We start from the raw sequence: 27,521 nt of genomic DNA, 5'->3' as shown, positions 1-27,521 counted from the left end.
TGTATTGTAGCCTGTCCTCCATAGGGTCGGACGCCGGGATCCCGCAGACGAGGGTTTGCTGCATCTGCCGGAGGCCTCCCGTCATGCATTGCTTTATTGTGACCCGTAGCTCAGGGAGATAGGAGTGGAGGCAGCTGGACAGAAGAAGCAGCAGCAGGCCGGCGGACATGAGCCTGTAATCTCCTCAGCGGGTAGGTACGCCTCTTGTACGGCGCAGCCCTGCAGTGTGATATATGGTGGTGTGTGACACCTCTACCTGCACCTGTCTACAATGGCGGAGGACAGAGCTGCAGGTCACAGTGTCCATGTCCTATGTGCAGGGACTCCATGTATGAGACTGCCCTGTCTTCATGTAGATTGACCATAGCCTTATGATCAGGTAGACAGACAGACATGTGAGCAGGATGAGCAGCTCTTGGTTTTTTTTTTTGTCTTGTTTCCAGCCCTATGCTTCTCAATATGGTGGAGCAAATGTGACCCTCATGACTTGTCATTATGAAAGACTACTTATTGGGATTTTGGAATGCGGGGCCCCTTCTGCCCCCATTGCCTTTTGTGAGGCCTTCTGCTCAAGGGCAAATATGGTCCAAAAAATCCAGTTTGTATATATTGTCTGCATTTCCCATACCAAACCTGGCCCATAGATTGGGACTCCTTGCCTCATAGTGCTCTATATGTTCATGGACCAGATTCAGATTGGGAAACACGGGCAATATAGCTATAGATGTGTATATGGGCAATATAGATATAGATGTCTACATAGGCAGTATAGATATAGATGTGTATATGGGCAGTAAAGATATAGATGAGTATATGGGCAATATAGATGTGTATATGGGCAATATAGATGTGTACATGGGCAGTATAGATATAGATGTGTATATGGGCAATATAGATGTGTATTTGGGAAATATAGATGAGTATATGGGCAGTATAGATGTCTACATAGGCAGTATAGATATAGATGTGGGGCCTTAATGGAGGCTGAGCGTTTGCTTGTTGGCTATATGCACATAAAAGCAGGGCTGTGGAGTCTGAGTCAGGGACAGTTTTGGGTCAAGTTGTTTTTTTGTAGTCAGTAAAAAGTTACCGAGTCAGCTTCAAAATAGAATGAATAAATTACCTTAATTTATATTATCAATATTGTATAATTAATAGATACAAAGTTTTTTCATGTTTACTCTCATAGGAATTCAGTCACAGGGGCCACATGGTGGCTCAGTGGTTAGCACTGCCGCCTTGCAATGCTGGAGTCCTGGGTTCAAATCCTGCCAAGGACAAAACATCTGCAAGGAGTTTGTATGTTCTCCCCGTGTTTGCATGGATTTCCTCCCATACTCTAAAGACATACTGATAGGGGAAAATGTACATTGTGAGTCCTATATGGGGCTCACAATCTACATTAAAAAGGAATTTAGTCACTAGTGTGTTCCGTGAATGAGAGGAGCTGAAGTTAGCGGCTTGGCCTACCAACTCCACAGCCCTGTATAAAAGGGTAGTCCATCATTTCTTAAATATTGTCAAAGTGCAGATAAATAAATAAAAACCTGTTCAATTACCTGACCCCTATCGCTCTCTGTATACTTATTCAGAGTGATGACCTGTACAAGCTGGAGCATGTAAAGCACAAGATTACTAAAGGAAATGTTTGGCTAGGGCATCATGTAGACATAAGTGACATCATCACTAAAGGACAAGTGAATGAGAAGTGATAAGTGACATCATCACTAAAGGACAAGTGAACAGAGACTGGAATTAAACAGGAAAATATAGCTTGTTATATTTTAGTGACTTAAAACAACTCAAATGACCCCTTAGTATACAACTTTTGTCAATCCCAGGTCTAATAGTGGCATCATGCTCTCCTTCTCTCTCCTGGGAGCTTGCTCATTCTTCCCTGTTACCCCTTCCCTTTCCCCTATGCGTCTTCCCCCTGTCCTTGTCATATATTCTGTCTCTTCATTATTTAGTGTTATATGGTCCCTCTCATGTCCTCCTCTATCTTGTTTTTATCTTTTGGTGGATGGCGTTGTAGGGGTCCCATGCTGCTGGACCCCTGCTCACCCCATGGAGTACACCCATTTATTGGTTCAGGACTTTGACAACCTCCACGATGCTCTTGTCTTGCCCATTCCTGCCTTCTTAGTGTCAGGAGACAAATGCCGTCTACCCTTGCCATAATGTTTTTTTACTTGCGTGTGAGGGAATGTCAGACCCCATGCTTTTTGCTTGTAGACTTTGTCCCCGTTTCATTGTTGTTATTTGAAAACTTTAATAAAAAGTGATTAAACATAAAAGTGGCATCCTAGTGGGCGAGTACATGAAGTTGTGCACCAACAATACCACAGCAATACTAATCTCCAAAATTTCAGGCATATATACTAATCCTAATATCTGTAGAGGGTAGGTTTAGTTCAGTCAGTCTATATGTCAAACCAACTGCAGTTGTTTCCAATGTATAATAAATCGGGTCGATGTTTCTAGTCATGTTATGCCCGGTTCACACTAGTGTTTGGATTTCGTCTGGAAGGAGTCCACATGAGTTCCCCCATAATAGTCTATGGGGTCCCCCCATAATAGTCTATGGAGTCCGTGTGCTTTAACTGCACAGCGCTTGCAGTTGCGATTGTATTTCGTCCTGGGTGGGGACTCATGCAGACTCCTTCCGGATGGAATCTAAACAGAAGTGTGAACCGACCCTTAGTCTATGTTCACTTGTGCATCAGGGGCTTGATTCTCTGTCATAGAGTCCAAAAAAATAAATAAATCCTTAGCCTAAGGCCTCTTGCACATGAATGTTTTTTTTGTGTTTTTCCATGGAAAATGCAGCATTTTGAAACACACAGCACATTAATTCTACCCGTGAAAATGCAACTTATATAGGGAAGGAAAAAATGCAGAACAGCAATGAAAACGCCAACATTTTTGTGGTTTTATTTCCACTGTATTTTTGCTTGTTCCCGCTATGTTTTGAAGTGTGTGACCTGAACCTGAATTAGTGCAGCATGCTGTTCTTTATTCTTTTGTGAAATGCCAGACTTCCTGACAGAAAGCTAAGACACTTCATTAGGGTATATTCTCACAGTGGAACTTCTGCAGCAGAATCTGCCTCCTATTCATTTGAATGGGAAGGAAACATTTCATTTTCCGCTAGCAGAAAAAAAGAGAAACATCCTGCCTGATCTTCGGGCAGATTCCACCTACTAGGCCCCTTGCAGATGACCGTGATCAGTGTGCTGTCAGTGTATTTCCCAGATATCACACTGACCGCTCATTTCTATGGGCCGTTCACTTGACTGTGAATTACACGGTCCTGTGTGCGGACCTGCAGTCCATGCCACATCAGATAGGACATGTCCTATTTTGCAGCCCTTGCTTCTGTGGCTCCTATTCATTTAATAAAAGGAGCCGCAATAGCACGACCCGTGCACAAGCAGCACACGGGGGGACATCGGCATGTCCCCCATGTGCCGCCCGTGCCTTTAATTCACAGTCGTGTGCAACCGGCCGTAAGTGAATCGGAATAGAAAATCTTTCTGCCAATAGCAGGAAGGTTTCCTTAACTGTTTTTGCATGTTGGGTCTCACTGCAAAATCCCCTTTGTGAACTTATCCTTATAGTTAGTCGAGTCCATCATGTGCCGTTCAGTTCTGTGGATTTTTTACCTCTGTTGTTTTCTTTCTGTTCATTTACTAAAATAGCTTACGCTAGGTTCACAGTAGCATTCAGGTGTCCGTTCTTCAGGTCCGCTTGGGGACCCGAAAAAATGGAAACCCTATGCACTTAAAAAGCAGACTGTGATGGGTCCTCCAGGTTCTCTCTGTCTATTTTAAGTGAAATGGGGAACAGAGTCCCAGAACGCTAGTGTGAACCTAGCATTACTCTGTGCCAAAACTTTGGTTGACTTTTAGCCCCTGGTATAGCATTGTAAGCTCCCTTCTTGCAAAAGACCACTTGCTTGTAAAGTGAAGCAGAGAAATGTCTAAAATATGATGCTTGACATGTACACCAGTTTTGGGCACAATTTGAGAAACAATACAGCACATTAGTGCCATAGTCTGTAAAAGATTAGAGGAAAAAGTCCTGCTCAGTAAACTGGTTTTCCTCTGTTGGTTTCAGTTTAAAAAAGACAGACACCCGACAAACCCCATTATAGTCATTGGGGGTCCGCCCGGGCTCTGTGTGTACCGCTGTTGCCTCTTGTTTGGTCCCTTAAAGGGCCCTAATAACAAACCCAACCCAGCATCAGTAAATCTACTCCCGAAAATTTTTGTGAGTTGTTTCAACTTCAAGATGAGGTCGTTCCACACAAACGATATAGCGGGCACAGACTGAATCCGATTGCTCCATCCCCTATGTAGTGGCTCTTCCTGATTTCAGTGAGTGGGATATGAGCATCAGTAGCACAGGACCGTCTCTACACAATGAATGCGACCGTCTTCTTCTGGTTTCATCCACAATTAATTTCTAGCGCCGTGGGTTCCTCATATCAGCTGATAAGTGCGGGCTGGGTGTCCAACACCTGGCATAACTTGTAGATCTGAGTGTCACTAAAATAGGCTCATTTCACCATTCAAGTCTATAGAAATGTACCATAAAGGGGTGTTCCTCACCACCCAGCAATGATCCTGTGCTGTGAAGCTGAAAGTACAATGATCTCAGTAGCCAAAAATAACAGCACTGGGGAACATACCTGCAAAACTGAAAGTCAGCTTCGCAGCAATATAAAAAATGCCACATCATAGAGGACATGAAAGGTCTTCTTTATCCCTTTAAGGGTATGTTCACACTGAGTTTTTTGCAGGCAGATTTTAACGCGGAATCCGCCTCAAAATCCGCCTGCAAAAATGGGTCCAATTGATTCCAATGGGAGCCGCTTGCTTTTTTTTTTTCCCCGCTAGCTAGTAGCAGGTAAAAGAAGCCACATGCCCTATCTTGCCACGGATTCCACAGCTAAGTCAGCTGCGGCTCGAGACAGACTCCTGTTTAGGCCCATTCATTCACGCCAAAAAACTGCACGACGAAAAACTTTTCTGCCTTGTGAACAAGCCTTAAAGGGGTTTTTCCATCTCCCTGTTTCAGTAATTTTACATTTTGTCTCTATTTCTCAGTTCTTGTATTCTTTATCAAACAGCCAAAGCTGCCCCCCCCAGCTTGCTGAACAGGATACTACGAAGTATCACAATCCTTATTATGATTACTAGAAATCTAATATAAATGTAAATCAATTAATAGACACGTTTGTAGAGAATGGACTCAGTGTTATCTGTGTGTTTACATAGAGAGATAACGGACATTATCAGTAAAATGCAATTAGCTGAACTGATTGTCCTGTTGTAGATAACAGTGAGAGCTGTGAGGTAGGTCATCTGTCCTGTCTTATCACAAAGGGCTGGCTCTATGGAAACGATATGCAAACAATTCACATAGTAGGAAAACAAAGCAGCATTACTAAACCAATATATTTAGGAAAACTCTTCAACATACATAAGATAGCAGTATAGATACCTGTAGGATCCTTGAGATGGGAATACACCCTTAATGACACAGATTATTTTAACATACTTTTGCTTTTTTATTTTTTCATTTGCATATCCTTAGCTTGATTTTTCCGAGACAAGATGCATTTTTGCATGGAACCACGAATAATCCATTAAAAACCTTTTTTTATTTATTTATTTTTTGACTGACGGAATAATTTAACCACTTCAGTACCGGGCCAATTTGTGCTCCAGGACCAGACACATTTTCAGGTTTTTTTGTATGTGCGGTTTTGAGGGCTGTAACATTTTTCCCGTATGTCTCAGTCAACTAATTTTTGCATCTTTTCTCGGGGACACATAGGGCTTTATTTTTATGTTGTTTTTATTTTCGAATGTGTTTTAATTGTTTTTTTATCCGGGAAAATATAAACAAAATACAAGGGAAATTGTGTCTGGTTTTCAATTTATTTATTTTTTTATTTAATAACACAAAGTGTCACTGAAAAACTTTATAAAATATTTTTTCCTCTCTGTTGCGGTAATTTTTATTTTGTATGGTGTCGTCGGGGGTGGGGCTATAACCTTTAATAACGGCGTTTTATTAGCGTATTATTATTTTTGTATTTTATTTACATTTTTTAAAACTTTTTTTTATTTTATTTTTCTTTCAGATTGTGTCCCCATAAGGTCATAAGAGTCCTTTGGGGACATCTGATCACTTTTTTTTTGTTACAAAGGGTGATTTCCCCTGCAACTGAGGCTGGTACATTTAGCCTCAGTTGCAGGAGGAATACAGCCTCCTGCACGCTGTATACACAGTATACAGAGCTGATCTGGGTCCTGTAGGACCCAGCAGTTCTTGCAAGACGCTGCTCCGGGTGGATCACGTGACCGCCGGATCAGAGGGCGGCCCCATCATGGGGGCGCCTCCATCATGGGGGCGCCCATAGCCGTGTATACAGCGCTCATTGTACTGTATATACAGCAATCGAAATGGCAGGGAAGGGAATAAACCTTCCCTGTCATCTCTCTGGGAGCTCCGGCTGAAGTTACAGCCAGCTCCCAACTTCAGTATCTGCACGATCTCCGTGCAGCTGCTGTGTTCTGACTGGACGTACCGGTACGTCCTGTCAGAACTAGGCAACCACTTCCCGGACGTATAAAGTCTATGGGCGGTCCGGAAGTGGTTTAAAAAAAAAAAAAGCAAATTCTTCCATTTTTTTGTTTTTTTGTTTGTGTTTTATTTTTACATTGCTTACCATACAGTATAAATGACATGGTAACTTTATTCTGTGGGTCAGTACGGTTACAGCGATGCCAAATTTATAGAGTGGTTTGTATGTTTAAAGTGGCCCATAGAAGTTCAATATTATTGTGCAATGTGGGTTGCACAATATTTTGATGGCGGCCCCTAGACGGTCAATATTATTGTACAATATTTTGGTTTGTACAAAAGATTGTACCGTATGGAGGCGATATTGAAGGTTGTGCAATACATTGCGCAATCGAGAGCACAGACATACAACCACATTGTGCAAACATTCCCTGCCAGAAGTCAACATGTTGAGTGAAACTGAATTCTGTTGCGCGATAATTGTTGTGACCGCAAGTCGTAAAAAAGGCTCGCAGAAAGATAGAAAATGGGCCAAACAGTGGTTTATTGATAGGAAGAAGTTCACCCACGACAAATTACTCAATGAACTGAGAGTAATTGAATCAAATGATTTCCGCAACTTTGTACAAATGGACGGAGAATTATTTGATGAACTCCTCGCTTTGGTTACTCCTGAAATCGGCAAAAGGAACGCGCTATAATTTTCATTTGTGCTTATTTGGGGTGCACACAACTTTTTTGATAACTTTGTATTCCCTTTTTTGGGAGATGAGACTATTTTTTATTTCTATTCCAGTTTTTACTTGTTAGCTTTTTGTGCGGGTTGTTTTGGACACTGCAGTGCTGGTTATGTGCGGGTTTGTTTAATTTTTTATCAAAAAATTATGTATCGGGTGTAAATTGTGATATGTTTTGTGCTTTTTTTAAAATAATTTTTTTTTAAACATTTGTTAACATTTTATTACTTTTTTTTCAATACATTTTTCTTCCTGGAAGCAATCTCCTGATCGTATTGCAGGTATTATATATATATCAGTGCAAAACTTAACTTCACTCAGACCCAGCCTCTACATAGCAGTGCAGGAGGCCATTGCCAGGCTTCTGGTTGCCATAGCTATCCACCCTGCAATGCAATTGTGGAGTGCGGAGGGTTTGGCAGAGGGAACTCCTTTCCTCTGTCTAACCTCTTTATATGCTGTATTCATTATGTAGAGGGTTAAACTTCCAGGAATTGGAGTTATCCATCCCTGACCATTACAGCAGTGATCTGGATGTGTGTGTGTCAGCCTGACTGCTGCTGGTGAACACACAAGTACAATGGCAGTGATCACCATGATGAATATATTCATCATAGATCATGAAATGCCCCTTGCCTTTGACAATATATTTGTCATGGAGCAGGAAGGGGTTAAGTGATTATCTAGTGAGAGAAACTTGGAAGTTGACAGTACAGAGTAGTTCTGGGTAATTAATCGAAAAATAAGCAAAGTCGATTGTCAGCTAATAATCATTGTGAACTTCTCTGATTGATTATTTCAGTTATTTCACACCCATGCCACCCAGTGTCACACTGCCATTGACTACAGGATATGTCACTAACTGTACACTATCCAAATCAGGCTTGTTGATATTCAAAGAATGAAGTAAAAAAGTAGAAAAATGTCTGCACTCGCCAGTGAACAGGTTTTTTTTAATTTTTTTTATCAATGACCAAAAATACCACGTATCTGTAATGCTTTATCATTTGTGCGCTTGATAAAGGGGGTCTTGCCCCAATACGCATGGTGTTTTTTGGTCATTAATAAAAGAACTTACTAACTGGCAAGCGCAAACATTTTTTCACTTCATCCTCTGGATCATCAATTTCATTTGGAATCCTCTCCATTGAGACGTAGAAGTCCTGCTGCTGCTACTATATACGTGTAACGGTGGTTGTGGCTTATCAGGTGACAGCACATCCTGACCGTATCACTATTGTGTCAGTGCACTCTCTCCTCTGAACATCCACATTATCCACTGTTATTCATTGTGGTCTACGGTTTTACACTATGTGCCGTTAAGCGATTTTTTTTTTTTTTTTTTCACTAGTTCACACGGGCAGATTATGGCGCGGAATCCACGTCATAATCCACCCCCTCACATTGGTGGTCTATGGAGACCGCTACAAAGCTGCCCTTTCTTCAGGCGGATTCCGCGGCTTGACAAGCAGCAACCTCCGGAGTCAGCCCATTCATTTGAGCCTACTCCGGAGGGAGAAGCCGCGACTGTCGGAAGCCGCGACAGTCATGGCAGGCGGATTTTGGCCTGAGAGTGACGCGACTCCCTGCATCACTCTCGGTGCCAAAATCCACGCTTCCACTCCCCGTGTGTACTAACCCTTAGAGGATTGTTGATGTGTCCTAATTGTTCATTAATTGTATTCGAGGTAAAATGTTACATTACTCGTTATTTTAATGTGGGTTGTAGTCGCCCAGCCCTAGTCTAACTATTATATTGGTCACCACAAATAACTGTACTGATTGCACAGGAACAGGGGCATATATCAGAAATAGTGAGGGCTGGAAATTCCTATTAACCCTTTCACTGCCAGGGGTTTCCAGATTTTTCTCTACTCTGACTGCCAGGGCAATTTTCATAGTTTTGAGGTAGACACATAAAACCTAAATTGCAATAAGTGCAATGGATATTGCTAGAGAGGCGTATGTTACTCTAGAAAGATCAGTTATAGACAGGGAGAAATGTAAACTTTATTGATGACTTTGCGTTTTGTGTTGAGTAAGTGGTGCAACTCTTATGACACTGTGACCTAGTTGATGGTAAATGTCTGGGTCACAGCGCCAATAAATTTCCTGCCTATGTTCTGAGGGGTATTACATAAGAATACTCCTGTGATTAGGCTCACAGGGGTATTACATTATACCTCTATGTGACAATCAGAGAGCAAAGGTATAGTATGCGCTCTGACAGGAGGGGGGATAACATGGACAGAAGTCTATGCTACCCCTCCACTGGGGTGACATACAGGTTATGCACAGATGATGATGATTTGTCATCTCTGTGTAGTCTGCAGGGCTTCTCCTCCCCCCTCCTTCCTCCTACTGCAGCTCTTAGGCTGAGTTCACATGGAGATTTTTGGACCAGATTCTGATGCAGAATCTAGCCTCAGAATCTGATTCCAAAAAACGCCTCCCATTGACTTCAATGGGAGCTGTTCACTTCTTTTTTCTGCTAGCGTTTTTTTTCCCACTCGCAGAAAAAAGAAGCGAGCTGCCATATCTTGATGCGGCTGAATCCGCTGCGGTGTCTGCGGCGCGAGATTCCCTCCCAACTAGGTCCATTCATTTGGGCCTAATCCAGAGTAGAATACACTGACATCCAGTCGCAGCTAGCCGCGAGAGATGTTTTTTTGGAGCCGGATTCTGAGGCAGCCTCTGCGTCAAAATCCAGTCCAAAAAACTCAGTGTGAACTCAACCTTGAAATGCTACCTGAGACGGGGGGGGGGATTTTAGAGCCCTATATTTCAGGATCCATCAAGGCTATGAAGATCCAATGATACAAAGGTGTTCATTACAGATTCAGAGCATTTTACTGTTAAAATCACTGTCGGTAATTAAGATCTGCAATGGGATCTCAATGCCGAATAGTGTATTCAGCAATGAATTGCTCTGGATCTGTAAAGACTATAATGAAAATCTCATTCTCATCTTTAAAATGAATCCAAAATCATTTTTATAACCCTAATCAATCCTGAGATATCGGCATTAGTAATAAGAAAATTTTAGATACGTCCTTGGTTATAAAAGTGACACCTTGGGGGCTGGGGGGACGTATAGATACGTGGGTGGCAGGATTAAAGGCTACCAAGAGGTGTCGTGAAAGGTCAACTTTAAGACTAGATTCACACATAGAGAGTGTTTTATTAAATAAAATTTGCCAGAATTCTGTCATGTATTGCAGCAAAAAATGGTCTAGAATGTTGTGTGCCATATTTATCAATTGTTTAGACACTTTTTCAACTTGAAAATGGGGTGTGACTTTGTAGGAACCCACCCGAGATTCCACTTAAAATGGCAGAGGGAAAAATTCTGCAAGCAGGACTTGCTGTTGCTCCGGCTCTATTACATAGACGTGGTTGGCCAGCAGACGTCAAGAAGAGGAGGTGCCGACCACCTAGGAGGAAGTGACTTCCGGTACCCAGAAGGTCCTACTTGGAAGACAGGTAAGTATGATGAGGGGAAGGTTATTATAGCTGACGTTCTGTTTCCAGAAGAACATCCCTAGAAAATTGGGAAAAAGACCTCCTCGGTGATCTAGTTAAAAATAAATTTTTGGTACCAGTCAACCCCTTTAACTAAAATCTGTCACTAACCGCCTGGTAGTTACTATACATTGTACAGTATTCTGATAGGTGCTGGATTTGTTGTAGAAGCTTTTTTGCAATCATTTTGTAATGTTCTATAGCTGATATAAGTATGGAAACCTGAGAGTAGAGGAAGAAGTTATGTTGCTGATCTACTGTGGATTATGTTCTGACATGACATTTGGATGTACATTTGCAGTGACCCATAGAGATCAGTCATGCATTGTGTATTTGTATAGGATTGACTGTCTCTGACCAGTTTCTATGGCTTCAGCTTGACTTTCAATCCAAGTGATCCTAACAATCGTAGAGAATGTTTTCTGCATCGTTTGTCCTGACCACGAATGTATTATAAGAAGAGTGGAAAGTATGTCCCATATGGCTGTATCCACTTTAATACCAACAACCAATATCAAAAAAATGTCATTGCTTGTCGAATGAAGCAAAATATTGTGATTTTGTGTTGATATGCCTCCATGGATTTTAAATGGGTTATCCTGCCACCAGAAAATGTAAAAACTGTTTAAAATGCCATAAAAGAAGTATTATACCTACGTATAATATGTATACCTTCACTAATTCCTCTCTAGTTTGTGTGTCCTGCCCCATCCCCCGCAGTGATGACAGCTACCTGTCTATGTTCATTGCTAGACATTACTGTACATGTATCATTACTAGAGGCGAGGAACAGAGACCGGCAGGAGTAATATCTGTGCTGGATTTTATATTTTATACCATTTAAGGCCCCACATAGGTTTCCTCTGAGGACTTTCTGCTTCCATTATACCTATAGGGAAATTGACGGCATTTCCACTGGTATAATTGACATGCTGTGATTTGCAAAACCGCAACGGTTTGGGAAATCGCAGCGTCTCTTCTGCACATCTCTTTCCACAATGTGTGCATGGGATTCACTAGAATGCCATCCATTCTGCAGGGACTGGATAATACTGCGGTTTTTGCTGCAGCGTCTAAGCCACTTGGGGTCCCGGCCTTAAGCAGTTTTTAAAATATGTTGGTGAAAACCCTTTTAATGAATATCATTATCTAAGAGCTTATTCACAAGACTGGTGTCAGGGCCCTGAGCCATTGGTTTTTTTTGTAACAGACAGCACAATGCCCTATTGAAAATAATGGATCTACTCATATGCCCATTTTGGGGAAGGAAGGGAGGGTTGTTGTTTGTTTTATTGGTCAGTAAATAAAAACCAAACTTGTCATATCTCAGGCTGTTTATGTCAAGTCTATGAGGGATCTGTGAGAACGGATTACGCTCGGATGTACGTCGGCTGTGAAAGCCATAGTGTATTACAGCTGAATACACAGCTTGGTCATGTGCATGAAGCCTAATTCTCTTTTTCTGACATTGGTACATAGAGCTGTGGTATATTGTGGTGCATGAACATTATTTATCCACTTTTTTCCTGCTTTTAATGTTTTTTCTACCTGCATTATGTAATATAGGACCCATTGGGCATAGGCTGGCATAAGCCTATTCTGTGAATGTAGTAGAACTTCTGTGATATCATCACTGTATTAACTCTCTATTTTCCATTGCATGGGTTTGACTGTACTGTCTGTAGATGCAGTCCTGAGGCAGCTTGTATTTTTAGCAATACATTTGATCTACTTCTGATGTGAAGGAGGGGCAGAGTCTTCTTTCCCAACCTCCCATCTCTCGTCATCAGTATGCGGGGCATTGCTTGGGAATAAGCGATCCATATCATACCCCCGGGATATGAAGGGCGTTTTCCTCCCCTGATCACTAGAGGACAAGGGGCTTGGAGCATCCTCTGTCTGTGCTCTTTATATGACAGGGTGGGGACACGTTGCAGTCTGTGTCTGCATACATCCAGTGCCTTTCATCATTCCCCAGTGTGTGAACAGCAGTGCTGCACTTCCTCATGAGCTGACCCTTCTACACGTGGTGCTGAAATCTACAGGAGGCGAGGATATTCCCCCCAGAGGTAATGGCATAGATTCCTGATAATGTAATGGATTTCCTTGTTCCAGGTTACAGAAGGAATGTAAGTGGAGATCAGATGATCCGCATTGCAGATGCTAAACTATGTGTCCTGGCTGGTACTATCATGATTTATTCGCTTTGATGTGAGAGGATACTCTCTGCGACTTGCTGTAAAATAGTAGTGTTTTATATGTTTCTGCTGCGCCCCGCAGTGTCCAAAAATGATTCATTGCCTTCTAATTATAACCTCTCTCCAGAGCTCCGGTACCTGATGTGTCTACATTCCTTCTCCAGTACCCTGCATACAGACAAGCAACATTTCCTCCTGTCTTCTCATTGACTTTGTTTAGATAAGCTCTAATACGTAACGCTGCCAGGTATCCTGTTGTTTAGGGCATCCCGTCAGGGAAATGACTGCACATGGAAGAAGTAGGTGAGCTTTTATATCTGTTTTACTCTTGATAATAGAACAACTTGTTCCTGGAGACAACAAAGGGCGTAAAGATGTGTGCATATGACCTACCCTAGAGAACATCCATATTACCTGCAGTGTATGCAGCCAGAGTCAACACACTCTACATTGTCTGCAAACAGCTGAAAAAGGGAAGTTTCCCTCCACAAGACATTGTATTCGGGCAGGGACCATTTTGAGTTAATCTAGGTTTACAGGCCAGTCCACGTGCGTTTCATTTGATATCTCCTGCAGAGATCGCTCGCTTCATTGCTTCATCTTGTTTGGCAAACAAAATAAAAAAATCTATCAAAGCGGCTTTTTGTTCCCTTTTCCTGTTTTTGTTCATAGTAAAATTCTGGGAATTTGCAGCTGTAACTACATTGTGATTCAGAACAGCATTGAATGTCACTTTCTCAATTAACCTTTTCTTCACATGAGTTTTCAGAACATCAATTTCCAATGTACTGTGCGTATACACTCCATTATTTGCGCTGTGTGTATGGCTATTATGGCGTGTTATTTCCCTGGTGACTTTTTGGAATAGTTTGGCTTGTGTAGCTGGTGTCCCCTTGGCGAGTTCATTGTACCCTTAGATTATCTGCAGTGCCACTTGTAGTCAGCCAGTGTGGACCTTCATAAACCAGGGAGATAATGAAATTTACTGATGTGGTATAGGAAAATATTATTGACCCTTCAGTATACGGTGACTGCCGGGAAGTATTATGTCAGCTGTCAGTTTACCATTGTTCTCCGACACACCCATAAGCTCACAGTGCTCAGGTCTTATGATCTCCTCCAGTCTCCTCCAATAGCTGAAGAGGATACAACATACGTCCTGCAGTCCTGCCCCGTGTCCTGTACACACTGCCAGAACAATACTATGCTTAGGATTTGTACAGGCCCATAGAGATATGTGATGGCCAGCATTTGTACAGTACCCTATGGTTTACATGTGGAGATAACATCATCCAGGCTGTACAGTCTACACACGAGAGCGCTGTCGCAGCTTGTCTGCTTTACTTTATCATAGAACTTGACAGGCTGGATTCAATACCTTCAATAGACCAAAGATAGCGACAAATATGATAACTACGTCATTGAGCCTCATTTATCAAATCCATATAAAAGAAAGCTTTCTTTATTGTCCATAACAACCAATCAGAGCACAGCTTTCATTTCTAAAATGTCTCTGGTAAAATGAAAGCTGCCCTGTGACCGGTTGTTCCAGGCAACAAATACGTTTTCTCTTTTAGTTAGTTTTGAGAGATGTACTGTGGGAATTAAGCTTGTTAGGTTACATGTACATGGAGGAGTGGGCTGTCCGAGAGCCTTTTGGGCCTCCATTCCCATATTTCTAGAGAAGCTCCTGTTCAGGTCCATAAGAACGAACACACAGACTCAGAAGACAGCTTGGACTCTTAAGAGCACACTTGGTCGGTGCAAGGCTTCACCAATGGAAGTTGTTTCATTGAGTTAAACAGGAGCAGATACTTATACAATGAAATACCTAAATAGCAGGAAAGAGTGAACTTACGTCATGTTTTTGGTCTGTGTCAGATCCATAAGTTTATATGGCTGAAATAACATACCATACAGCACCAATTGTATAGCAAGATGTATACCAAGAATGTGAACTGGAGGCAGAACAATGTGATATGACTGCACTGTGATAGGACAAAGAATAAGGTGGATCCCACTGCGCACATGGCCCCTCTGGCGAGACTTGTGAGATGTCTCACTAATGCTAAGTGTTTGGTAGTTACATTCAATTTTGAATACAACTGACAGAACATCAGTTGTATGGGCCACACCTAGTATATATAGATTCTGATAGTATACGGCATCACGGCAACAGATCTTTGTCATTCTAGCCTCATATTGACTAATAACCAGGACTGCAGTGTTGAAGCCAATCTTAAAGCATAACTAAACTTTCAGACAACTTTTGATTTTCTGGGAGTATTTGTGTCATTAATACTTTTTGTAATATACTTTTCTGTGAAATCCTGCATTTTTCACCCTTCACCTTCTGTATTGAGAGCGGTCCCTGCCTCTTGCTGAATGTTACTGTGTATGGGAGTACAGGCTGTAAATGTCACTTCAGTTATATCTCAGACATTATAAAACGTACAAACTTGCTTTTTGTGTCATATGATAGAGGAGATTCTCTGCAGTGGTATGCAATTTATTTCCAGAGATATCACTGGTTGAAAACACAGTTGGGATTAGGATATATTTGCAGCTGTATAGTATAGAAGATATGTATTTTCAACCAGTGATATCTCTGGAAATAACTTAGATACCTCTGCAAGTGCTGGAGCATTTGCAACTGTCTATATGCAAATGAGGCAAACCAGACCCACCCTCAAAGCACTTACAGGACATTTTGCATATCTATGAAAATATAATTATCTCTGCATTGTTTCCCTATATTTGACAACAAAGGTATGCTTCTATTACTAGTAAAGGCTCTGACAGACTCCCTTACTGTGTTCTTCATGTTGCCACAAAACTCCAAAAAAAACAAAACCACTTTTTCTGTTCTAAGGAAACCTCTAAAGATGGTCTCTCTTGTGACACCTGGGAAGGATTTTGTCTGAGTGAAACTAAAAAATACTGTGTGTTCTAAAATAAATTGGAGAAAAAGGTGTGCCCATCCTAAATAGACGCTAAAATAGACATTTATATTGTCTATTTAGGGTGGGCACACCTTTTTCTTTGCTCTGACATTTTTTGGGCACAAATCCTGTTTTTAGACCAAAATTTCTGTGTTGAAAAATGACAATTTAACAACAAACACTGGCGAGTATCTGTCCACACCACACAAAAACTTCACTTTGTAGAAGATATCTAGTTTCAATAAAGAAGTCAAATGGAAAAGACTGTTACCTCAATACCTATACCTGTGGTGATGAGGAACTTACACCTGGTAGCCTCTCTATGGAGATAATAGCATGATGTAATGGTACTTGTCATATTCTATAAAACTGCAGGAAGATATCAGTTAAATTATGGGCCAGATTTACTAATCCTGTCTCATTTTTAGCAATTTTAGGCTAGAATTGCAACAGATTTTTCACAGTGGCGTATTCTGTATAATATATCTGGGGTATCTTTGGGCTGTCTAGTCTTAAATCTTAGTTATCTTACGTTGCACCAGAAATTTACACCAGTTTTGTCACAATTCTGGTGCGCATAGTCGCATATTAAGCCCCACCTATTTGCTGGCTAACACCACCCTTGTCTTACAAGCCAAAGCAAGTGCCTGGCAAGGGAGATGGTGTAATAGAAGTGTCTAAAACACATAATAAATTTGGTCCTCAGCAAATTAAGTCTGAATTCTGCCTATATATATATATATATATATATATATATATATATATATATATATATATTTTTATTTTTTTTTCTTTCGTGTCCACCGCAGACATTTTGTTCATTTTTCAGAGTTTCCTGGAGAATTATGTCTGAAGTAGTGAGATGATAAGAAGGGGACTCAATGCTGTACTGACAGACCTGTAATATTCATCTCCTCACTGGTGTCATGTGGAGTAGGCACTCATTCATGACTCAACAGCTATTTATACATAGATTACATGTTAATCCTGTTCATAGGAAATACTCACCTGAGCAAGATTGTTTCAGGAATCCCTCAATATAGTATCCAGAATGCTATAGCCAACCCATCACAGAGATCATACCAATACTTGCATATCCAGCATAGCAAAATGACGACACAATTTTGCATTTATAAAGCAGTAATATATTTGCTAGTCTGCTGTCAAATTTCCATAGGGGTCAGTTTGTTAAATGTGTGCTAATGTACAGTATAGCATATATGAAAACTTACAGATGGCACAAGCATTAGCTATAGCAAAGGCAGTGGAAGTACTTGTACATTTTTATCAGGAATTATAATATGTAAACCTTTTGTCATTGGATGACACTACCTGGGTCATAAATAAAGATGTATGCTGCATTTGATAGATTCCACATATTCTTTGCATTCATTTATAAGATCTTAAGGGTTTTTTTTGTTGTTTTTTACTGCAGGCTGACTCCTTCCTCTTTCCTTAAGAGTGATCAAGATGGCCACCTCTAACCTGGAAAATCAGTTACAGAGTGCCCAAAAGAATCTGTTGTTTCTCCAACAAGAGCATGCCAACACTCTTAAAGGATTACACTCTGAAATCCGGCGACTACAGCAACACTGTACAGGTGAGAATGGATGAAGCCATGATACTTTCTGAGAGTTCAGCTCAATATGTGCCATTGGAAACAAAAAAAAAAATTAGAATAGTTCACACATGTCTGATTTAATCCAGCTTGTATTTACCAGAGAATCGAATGGCAGAAAGCCAAGGCTGGCACTTGGATGTTTGCTGCAGATGTACACTGCTGTGGAACTGCACAGGCATTACGCTACGTTGACACTAGCCTTCTGCTTTCCGTTCTACGGGTCCACTTGGAGACCCGAAGAACAGAAACCTAATCCACTTAAAAAGTGGTTACCTGCGGAAATCTGTGGACCCCATAGACTATAATGGGGTCTGCTGGATTTCAGCTCGAAAAATGCGGAGAGAAAAGTGCTGCTTGCATGTGATCTCATGGTGACCCCCAATGATGATAATTTGCCATTCTGTTCTCTCAAGGGGGATCACTGACTCAGGCAACAGCACGTCTTGTATAATTCAAAGTGGATGGACTGTATGGGAAGGGAAGGATAAACACTAGTTACTGCAGATTATAAGACAGCTCAGTCTCCCTGACTGTATACTTATGGTTTCTTAGGAGGACATGAAAAGAAAAGGATAAATGCACTGTCCCTCAGATGGTACTGTCTGTAGCTGCTCCTGTGATGCTTTGCTGAGGAATCATAATATGGATCATGGAAAGTAACATCACATAACCCAAATGATTAAGATCCCATGAATTTTCAAATATAAATCAATAACTAGATACTTGCTAGATGTACATTGGAAGAATGGGTACAAAATAATACGAAAAAATCACCAATTTAACGAATCCCATTCATAAGTTGCAGAAAAATAAGTGCAGCGGAAATGCTGCAGTGGATTCAGAAATTGCAGGATGTCAGTTATACCTGTGGAAACGCTGGCAGTTTCCCTATGGGTATAATTGAAGTAGAATGTGAAAATCTGTATGGTAAAAATTGTGATGCTTTTCCAGCACGATTTTTACCGCAGTAATTTTTCACTGGGGCCCGTTATGCAGGGCCTTAGTCTTCAAGGGTTTTTCCATCTGTGTGGCAGACACAGGGGTAAACAACTTGTTATAGTCACAGTAATCCGGCATCTGTCTGGTAACAAGCACCTGCGTGTCCAACACATGAATTTTTACCACTGAAGTAAGCGGAATGAATGACAGCAAGCAGAGATCTAGTGAGGAATTGATACAGAAAGTGTATTAGAAAACGGCACCACTTTTCATTATACAAACAATAACATTTGTCTCTCAATATTTGTCTGAAACTGAACAACCCCTTTAAGTGATGGCATATTGTTAGGAATTAGCATCACCTTTTCAGTAGAGGCCTCAAAAGAAACACTACAGATGCATTTCACTGCACAGTGACATTCCCAGGGATCTACAGTATGGCCTCTTACACTTCAAGGGCACTGTGTTCTCTGCACAATGTCTGGTCAGCAGCTCAACTAGGCAGTAAATCAGCCAAGCAAATCAAGGTCCATTAGTTTTTGATCGACAGGTACCTTGCCTATCAATGTTATGCTATATCCTAGCACAGGAATACTCATTGGTGGACCGTAGCCACCAGCTGTCCAGAGCCTTGCCACCAGGCATCTTTCAGTATGACAGCGGTCAGAAGAAAGATTCTTCTCCGGACCGCTGTTTCCTGAGTCTTGAGACTTTACATCGGTAGCAGCAGGGATCGGCAAACGTCCTTGTCAACCGCTTATGTGCAGGCAGCAGGAATTATTGAAGACCCCTGTTGCCGCTGGTGTAAAGAATCAGGGCACAGAGGACAAAGGCCCGGAGATGAATCTTTCTCTTTAAGTGTTAATTGTTTGTGGGAGTACAACAGGGGATTACTGTCTTATGGGGCATACATGAGCTTTATACTGTATATGGGACACTAATGGGGAACGAATATAGCTTGGAGAGGGGCACCAGTATTATTAGTAGTAGTAGTAGTTTATATAGCAACATTAATTCCATGGTGCTTTACATTTGGGGATTACATACAGTACACAAAATATACAAATAGTTCTTTATAACATGAGGGGGCCACTAATGGGGCATTACACAGTGCGGGACTCCCACAGAATAATACTCCTTAATGACCCTCACACAGTATAAAGCTGCTTATTGGCCCCACACACAGTAATATGCCAAATTAGAGTCCCTCACACAGTTTACTGCCACATTAGTACCCCCCAGACAGTATACACTCACCGGCCACTTTATTAGGTACACCATGCTAGTAACGGGTTGGACCCCCTTTTGCCTTCAGAACTGCCTCAATTCTTCGTGGCATAGATTCAACAAGGTGCTGGAAGCATTCCTCAGAGATTTTGGTCCATATTGACATGATGGCATCACACAGTTGCTGCAGATTTGTCGGCTGCACATCCATGATGCGAATCTCCCGTTCCACCACATCCCAAAGATGCTCTATTGGATTGAGATCTGGTGACTGTGGAGGCCATTGGAGTACAGTGAACTCATTGTCATGTTCAAGAAACCAGTCTGAGATGATTCCAGCTTTATGACATGGCATTGCATTATCCTGCTGAAAGTAGCCATCAGATGTTGGGTACATTGTGGTCATAAAGGGATGGACATGGTCAGCAACAATACTCAGGTAGGCTTTGGCGTTGCAACGATGCTCAATTGGTACCAAGGGGCCCAAAGAGTGCCAAGAAAATATTCCCCACACCATGACACCACCACCACCAGCCTGAACCGTTGATACAAGGTAGGATGGATCCATGCTTTCATGTTGTTGATGCCAAATTCTGACCCTACCATCTGAATGTCGCAGCAGAAATCGAGACTCATCAGACCAAGCAACGTTTTTCCAATCTTCAATTGTCCAATTTCGATGAGCTTGTGCAAATTGTAGCCTCAGTTTCCTGTTCTTAGCTGAAAGGAGTGGCACCCGGTGTGGTCTTCTACTGCTGTAGTCCATCTGCCTCAAAGTTCGACGTAGTGTGCGTTCAGAGATGCTCTTCTGGCTACCTTGGTTGTATCGGGTGGCTATTTGAGTCACTGTTGCCTTTCTATCAGCTCGAACCAGTCTGGCCATTCTCCTCTGACCTCTGGCATCAACAACGCATTTCCGCCCACAGACCTGCCGCTCACTGGATGTTTTTTCTTTTTCGGACCATTCTCTGTAAACCCTAGAGATGGTTGTGCGTGAAAATCCCAGTAGATCAGCAGTTTCTGAAATACTCAGACCAGCCCTTCTGGCACCAACAACCATGCCACGTTCAAAGGTACTCAAATCACCTTTCTTCCCCATACTGATGCTCGGTTTGAACTGCAGGAGATTGTCTTGACCATGTCTACATGCCTAAATGCACTGAGTTGCCGCCATGTGATTGGCTGATTAGAAATTAAGTGTTAACGAGCAGTTGGACAGGTGTACCTAATAAAGTGGCCGGTGAGTGTATAGTTCCTTAATGCCACCCCACACAGTATAAAGCTCCTTAACGACCCCTCAACTTAATTTGGCCACCAGGGAAAGTTAAATTAAGTTTAGTTTTCTTGTCTAAACCTGGAGTTTATCTTATGTTTCAAAAACCACTTCAAATATTGGATGTGTTCAACTACTGTTCAGCTCTGACCTTGACATGATGGCGGACCACAGTCAGTGGACCATTGCTAAAAGTAGTTGATTACTGCTGTCCTAGTAATAGGCCATAACATTATAATATTATTATGTCTAACTTATATCTTACATCTTACAATCTTCTGTTTTTTGTTGCTTCAGATCTAACATATGAACTGACGCTGAAAACCTCGGATCAGACAGGTAAAATCTGTAAAGCTTTACTTATTAATATGTTACTATGTCTTCTTATTTTCTTGTTCTATATGTTTTGTTTGCTTTACAAATGAAGATTTTTAATAGTTGTGTCCATGCTCTGTGTTCACTTCTACTCAATGGGAAAGAACAAGGACACCTTTATTTCCTGCTCCAGTAGGTTCCCTTCAAGCTGAACCTGATGTAAAAGTAGAAATCTATAAGGACTTGTGAAGAATGAAAGGCTACAGGGACTGTGCCAGCGTGGACTACATATCACTCACACTGCTGCCTTTGTACTTATTATCTGTCAGAGCTCCACTTACATTTCTCCTGTCTATACACAGGAGAGCACTGAGACTTTATTGGATGCAATGTTGGTAACACAGCATGATTTTTGTTTCAGGCAGTTTTTAGCTGGAAGCTGTTGGTCATTTTCATAAATGTAAAAAAAAACCCAACCATTTATTTATTTGTTTGTTTGCTGGATGTTGTGGAAATGTAGCTCGGTAGAAGCAGTGGTGTGGACCCAAACAGTCAAGACACTGACACAAAATATGCAGCAAACCAGCCTTAACTTCAGGCAAAAACAAAATAAAAACCTGCTCGTCTGACCAGTAATGTTAACTAGAGATGAGCGAACACTATTCGAAGCAGCCATTTCGAATAGCACGCTCCCATAGAAATGAATGGACGTGGCCGGCACGCGGGGGGTTAAGCGGCTGGCCGCCAGCAAACACTGTGTGCCGGCCGCTTCCATTCACTTTTATGGGAGCATGCTATTCAAAATGGCTGTTTCGAATAGTGTTCGCTCAGTGTTAACCTAACTATACGTGTGGCTTACTACCATGCACACGAACAAAATAAGCACAACTTTGTCTCACCGGTTACAGGACGGACCCACACACCTTCTTTCACTCCATGGATCTGTATTTGAGTTCAGGATCTACAGCCTTTTTCTGGCCCAGTAATGAGCCAAGGACTCGCACATGGAGCTGAGGCCTACTCTAGATCCACCCTGGACCACACATAAGTTAAAAATCTGGGGGAGATATAGCGAGATTCCAGCACCCTACCTGTCACCTTCTCACAATGTAAACACATAGACATCTTCACCTTTCCATCCAGCAAAAAAAAAACACATCCGTTTTTGAATTTTTGATTTATTTTTGTTTCCAAAAAATGCATACAAACTGATTCAAGGAAGACAGATCAATCTTTGTGTTGCATCCAGCAAAAAACATGATTCCTTCTCTGAAATTGTGGTTTGAAAGCAGCTTAGAGGCAGGTTCATGCTACTGTTATTTATTATCTTATTTGTCTCAGGATGAGAGCAACAGACAGATGTAGATGGAGCCCACTCAGTAGGGTGTCTGTCTGCATTTATTCCATCATATTCTTTACATTAGGGTCATTGCAAATGGACACAGATGGAGGGGACTACATCTGTTCCTTTACCCAACTACTGTTAATGTTTGTTGCTGTCATTTTACGATGAGTGTCAGCCATGCGCTATGATAACAGTAGTGAGATCATAGCCTGACTGTAGTTTCTAACCACATAGATATGAAGTGTAACTTGCTTTGAGAAGCGAAATGGACTGCAGGCAATGTTAAAATGTAAAAAAAAACAAACATTGGTGGTAGACTCCCTTTTAAAGGGGCTCTATCATTGGGAAAAGTCATTTTTAAGTAAGCACATACTTGCATAGCCTTTAGAAACGCTATTCCACACATACCTTTTGTATGTAAATTGACTCAGTAGTTTTTGAATGAGCCAGTTTTTATTCATATGCTAATTAGCCTCTTGGTGCACCCGGAAGTCTCCGCGAGCTCTCTCTTGTGTGTACAGCACAGGCTGCTGCTGCTTATGACTCATCTCCTTGCTCTCACACACACACACACACACACATAAGAGAAAATAGCAGAGAGAGAGCTCACTGAGAACTTCCTGTGCTCGCTGGAGGCTAATTAGCATATGAATAAAAATGAGCTCATTCAAAAACTACTGAGGCGATTTACATACAAAAGGCATGTGTGGAATATCCTTTCTATAGGTTATGCAAGTATATACTTAGTTAAAATTGACTTTTCCCAATGATAGAGCCCCTTTAAGGCCTTAAAGAGTCCAGTCACTAAAGGGTTAATAGAAGACCTGGAAAATGCGCAATGTTTATTATCATTTTATGTGCATAAAATTGCTAGTGGATTGAAAAAAAATGTAGGACCAGCAACAAAAGTCCTAAATACCCTATTATTGAAGCCAGTAGTATGGCACATAACTCTGAGGCCACTGAGTCAAAACAACTAGAGATGAGCGAACAGTAAAATGTTCAAGGTTCGATATTCCTTTCGAGTAGCCCCTCAATATTCGACTACTCGAATCGAATATCGAACCCTATTATAGTCTATGGGGGGGAAATGCTCGTTTCAGGGGTAGGCAACGTTCGATCAAATTATACTTACCAAGTCCACGAGTGAGGGTCGGGCTGGATCCTCCGAGAAGTCTTCTCCCTGGAGCGTCACCGTGGCGTCTTCCGGCTCTTCATTCACTCTGCCAGGCATCGGGCCTGGGCAGAGCCGACTGCGCATGCCCGCACTACAAGCGGACATGCGCAGTCGGCTCTGCCCAGGCCCGATGCCTGGCAGAGTGAATGAAGAGCCAGAAGACGTCGCGGGGAAGCTGCACGGAGAAGACTTCTAAAGGTAGGAGAAGAACCAGCGTTGATTGGCTGACTGTATAGCATTCGGCCAATCAATGCTGGTTCTGCATCGAACTTTTACATTCGAATAACGAGTGGTACTCGATCGAGTACGAGTATTTCGAATACCGTAGTATTCGATCAAATACCTACTCGATCGAGTACTACTCGCTCATCTCTAAAAACAACCCTTCCTATAGACAAAGACAGGCAGAGTTGTTTAAGATGTAAGTACTGTTGTGTAGTTTTTTTTGTTATTTCATCACATTTGCTATTTTTTTCCCCCAAACACCCCCCTCTGATGAGATATGTTATATCATAGATGCTTTTACTACAGCTGTATTTATTATATCCAAGGGGGCAATAAGAATAATTCTACTTCATCCTGAGCATACCATAAATTGTTCCTGGAGACACTAAGGTCACGCTGTCACTTTAAGTGTCACTAAGCAGCTGATCATCTCCTCTCAGCTGCATCTCTGCTACATGCACAGGGTCCCCTGTGAGTTTCGGAAGACAGAATTACAGGAGATATAAATGTTTCATGTAATCCTGTTACAGCCTACATTGATGGGTCAAATGTGTATGCGAAAAGCTGGACCCTTAAACAACAAATGACCTCTTCTTATTGATTTATTGGCCATTAGTGTCCTTGAGCACAAGCACTTGTCCATGCTGTGCCCTGCTTGCAGACTGAAATTGGAGCTTGCAGGTGGTAGGATACAAATACTGCAGTTTCATAAATGTTTTATTATTTCTTACAGTGCAAGGACTAAACCATGTCACACAGGGAAGGGGAGATACAGTATATGCTTCATGGAAATGCATAGATATATTTTCCCTATAAATGAATTTCCTAGAGATTTTTTTAAATTAATTTGTCCAAAGTAAGAAAAATGTAATGTAATTTCTGAATAATGAATGTAAATAGTATGTTTTGTTTCTGTATCACAGAATTGTCTTCAGCTTATGGTGGAAAAATATTAAGATTATTTTTCATAGACCATTAAATGGTGGCTTTCATTTTTTCGCAATATCAATTAAAATCAGATTATACATACAGATTCCAGACAAACATCAGTATGTGGATGGAGGGACAAATAAAGAATTGTAGGTTTTGTTCACATCAGCATCATGACTTCATACGCCAGAACCTTTTCGTAAGGACTCATACATATGACCATCTTATGGCACTGTACAAAAGCTGTAATACGGCACCAGTACAATATCATTTGGTTCATTTTTGCACCTTGGCATATTTTCAGAAGGATTGGTCATCTCATATGACATGTCTGTTTTAGGAAATACTTGTATTTTTCATGAATTAACAAATCTGGAGCATTCTTTTCTTAGAACTCGGTCATTTCTCCAAATTTAGGAATATATTGACAAGTGGATTTTTCTATTTTTCTTGTCAAAGGGGTGGAAACACTGACACCGTAGCACTGACTGGTTAGTGTCAGAGTGTGTGGGGACCATTTGATAAGGAGAATGGTATCACCCAGTTGTAGGATTATCCATACATTTCTAGGAGGAATAGTAGAGGGAGAGCACGACACAAAATGGATCCAGAATGGTTGTATTATGGGGAATACAGTTTCTTACTAAAAGAGACTTAAAGGAAAGCAAGCAAGACCACTTTCAATTTCATACAAATCCATAAGTAAAAAAGTAATGGTGTGATCTTGTAGTGGGGAATATCTATTTAATATCGTGATATGCTGTATATAGCTGATACTACATATATTGGACTGGTTTTGATCAGGGCTCTGGAGTTGGTAGACCCCGAATCCTCTATTTTTCCACAGTCCAACTTGAAGTCCTGCTCCGACTCCTCCATAAATGACTGACCATTTTGATCAGCCACAAGCAGGAAAGACATAAAACACAGTGACCGAGTTTCTATAAAAGTAAATATGTAATAAACTGTGCATCTAATTATACAATATTAATAGTATAATGTAATTAAAAATAAATAATCATTTTATTTGGAAGCCGGAGTTGGTACCTTTTTTCCAACTCCACCCAAAATTGGTCCCAACTCTGACTCTATGACTTGGACTCTACAGCCCTGGTTTTGATATACAGATAGTAATATATTGGATAGTAATGTTATTTCTTACTTCATTTACAGGTGATAGCTATTCAAGAAGTGATGAGCTCAGGAGAAAATGTGAAGAGCTTGAAGCCCAGCTAAAAGACAAAGAAACCGAGAACAACGAGCTAATAAAGGAGCTTGAGCAGAAAAATGCAATGATAATGGTGCTGGAAAATACAATAAAGGAAAGAGAGAAGAAATATTTGGAAGAACTGAAAGTTAAAAGCCATAAACTCAATATGTTGTCCAGTGAGCTGGAGCAGAGAGCCAGCACTATTGCATATCTTACGTCACAGCTGCATGCAACCAAGAAGAAGCTGCTGAGTACAAGTGGGGCCCCTGAGGCCGCTCCACCAGGGAGCCCTGTAATGTCCACCTATAAGCCTTCTCCTCCAAAAGAAAAGCTACCTGAGACTCCACGAAGAAGGATGAAGAAGAGCTTATCCACGCCACTTAACGCTGACTTTGCAGAGGTGTATAGGCTTGGAGCTGATGGTCGTAAGATTATGTTGCGTGAACCTGTAGATGCAATGCCTGATCCCACCCCATTTTTATTGGCAAGACAGACGGTGGATACACAGATCATCAAAGAGCGCCCACTTGTTATCCCTCCCATACGCTCTGACTCTAGTAGTCCAGCTAAAGAGAAGAAACAGAAAGCCCATGTTGGGGTTGCCCACAGGATCCCACATGCAACCTCTGTTCAGAGTCAACCCCAGCCAGAAGTTGAGACCCTAGCAGTGGACCAGGTCAATGCAGGCAAAGTTGTTAGGAAGCACTCAGGAACGGACAGAACTATTTAAACCTATTTATCCAAATCCACTGGTAAAATAGTAATGATGATGATGATGACGCTTTTTATGCACTATGTTACCATGTCCGGTAAATACAAAACCCTAGATTTGATTTCTTTTTTTATTTTTACAATTACTTGATTTCCCTGCATGCCAAATATACACAGACATTTTCTTGATAACTAGTACACAATCCTGAACTCCTTATGGCAAATTACTCAGTAACTATCAGTCTCTGTATAGCTTGCTCCCTCCAACCGTAACTGACTATGCTGCCGAAAGCACAGGCCTGCAGCACTACTAACACAGCAATACCAATGTGGCGAGCTATATAAGTCTGTTCACACATACTGCTCTATTCTGTACACTGTATAACAATGCCTTTACTGTACTGGCAGAACGTGATGTCACGCAGATAAATGTATATGTCTGATCAATTTAATAAGACACTTTACTCCAAGTCCATGGTGTTTAGAGATTTCATTTACCCACAGTGCCAGATGCCCTTATCCAGTTTCTTCTCAACTTTAGTTTTCAGGGTG

General features: G+C 41.4%; 1 protein-coding gene across 3 annotated transcripts; it reads left to right on the top strand.

Annotated features, from left to right (window-relative positions):
- CCDC92 (coiled-coil domain containing 92) lies at positions 1 to 27,521 on the top strand. Of its 3 annotated transcripts, XM_075274372.1 has the most exons (5): positions 1 to 191; positions 12,835 to 12,925; positions 17,432 to 17,596; positions 21,354 to 21,395; positions 26,222 to 27,521. In XM_075274372.1, exons 3-5 carry the CDS (start codon positions 17,467 to 17,469, stop codon positions 26,986 to 26,988), a joined length of 939 nt encoding a protein of 312 aa, XP_075130473.1. In that variant the 5' UTR covers positions 1 to 191; positions 12,835 to 12,925; positions 17,432 to 17,466; the 3' UTR covers positions 26,989 to 27,521. The 3 variants fall into 3 exon arrangements, with proteins under 3 accessions (XP_075130473.1, XP_075130455.1, XP_075130464.1); XM_075274354.1 differs by lacking the exon at positions 12,835 to 12,925; XM_075274363.1 differs by lacking the exon at positions 1 to 191 and having other exon boundaries at positions 12,530 to 12,925.

The sequence above is a fragment of the Leptodactylus fuscus genome, chromosome 1 (assembly GCF_031893055.1).
Source record: "Leptodactylus fuscus isolate aLepFus1 chromosome 1, aLepFus1.hap2, whole genome shotgun sequence".
Lineage (NCBI taxonomy): Eukaryota > Metazoa > Chordata > Amphibia > Anura > Leptodactylidae > Leptodactylus > Leptodactylus fuscus.
This window is presented reverse-complemented; position numbering and strand designations above follow the sequence as displayed.

Bases quoted from the DNA above. Each gene is read 5' to 3' on its own strand.
- CCDC92 (XM_075274354.1), top strand. From the start codon at position 17,467: ATGGCCACCTCTAACCTGGAAAATCAGTTACAGAGTGCCCAAAAGAAT. The intron at 17,597-21,353 runs GTGAGAATGGAT...TTGTTGCTTCAG, and splicing joins ACTACAGCAACACTGTACAG to ATCTAACATATGAACTGACG. The intron at 21,396-26,221 runs GTAAAATCTGTA...CTTCATTTACAG, and splicing joins GAAAACCTCGGATCAGACAG to GTGATAGCTATTCAAGAAGT.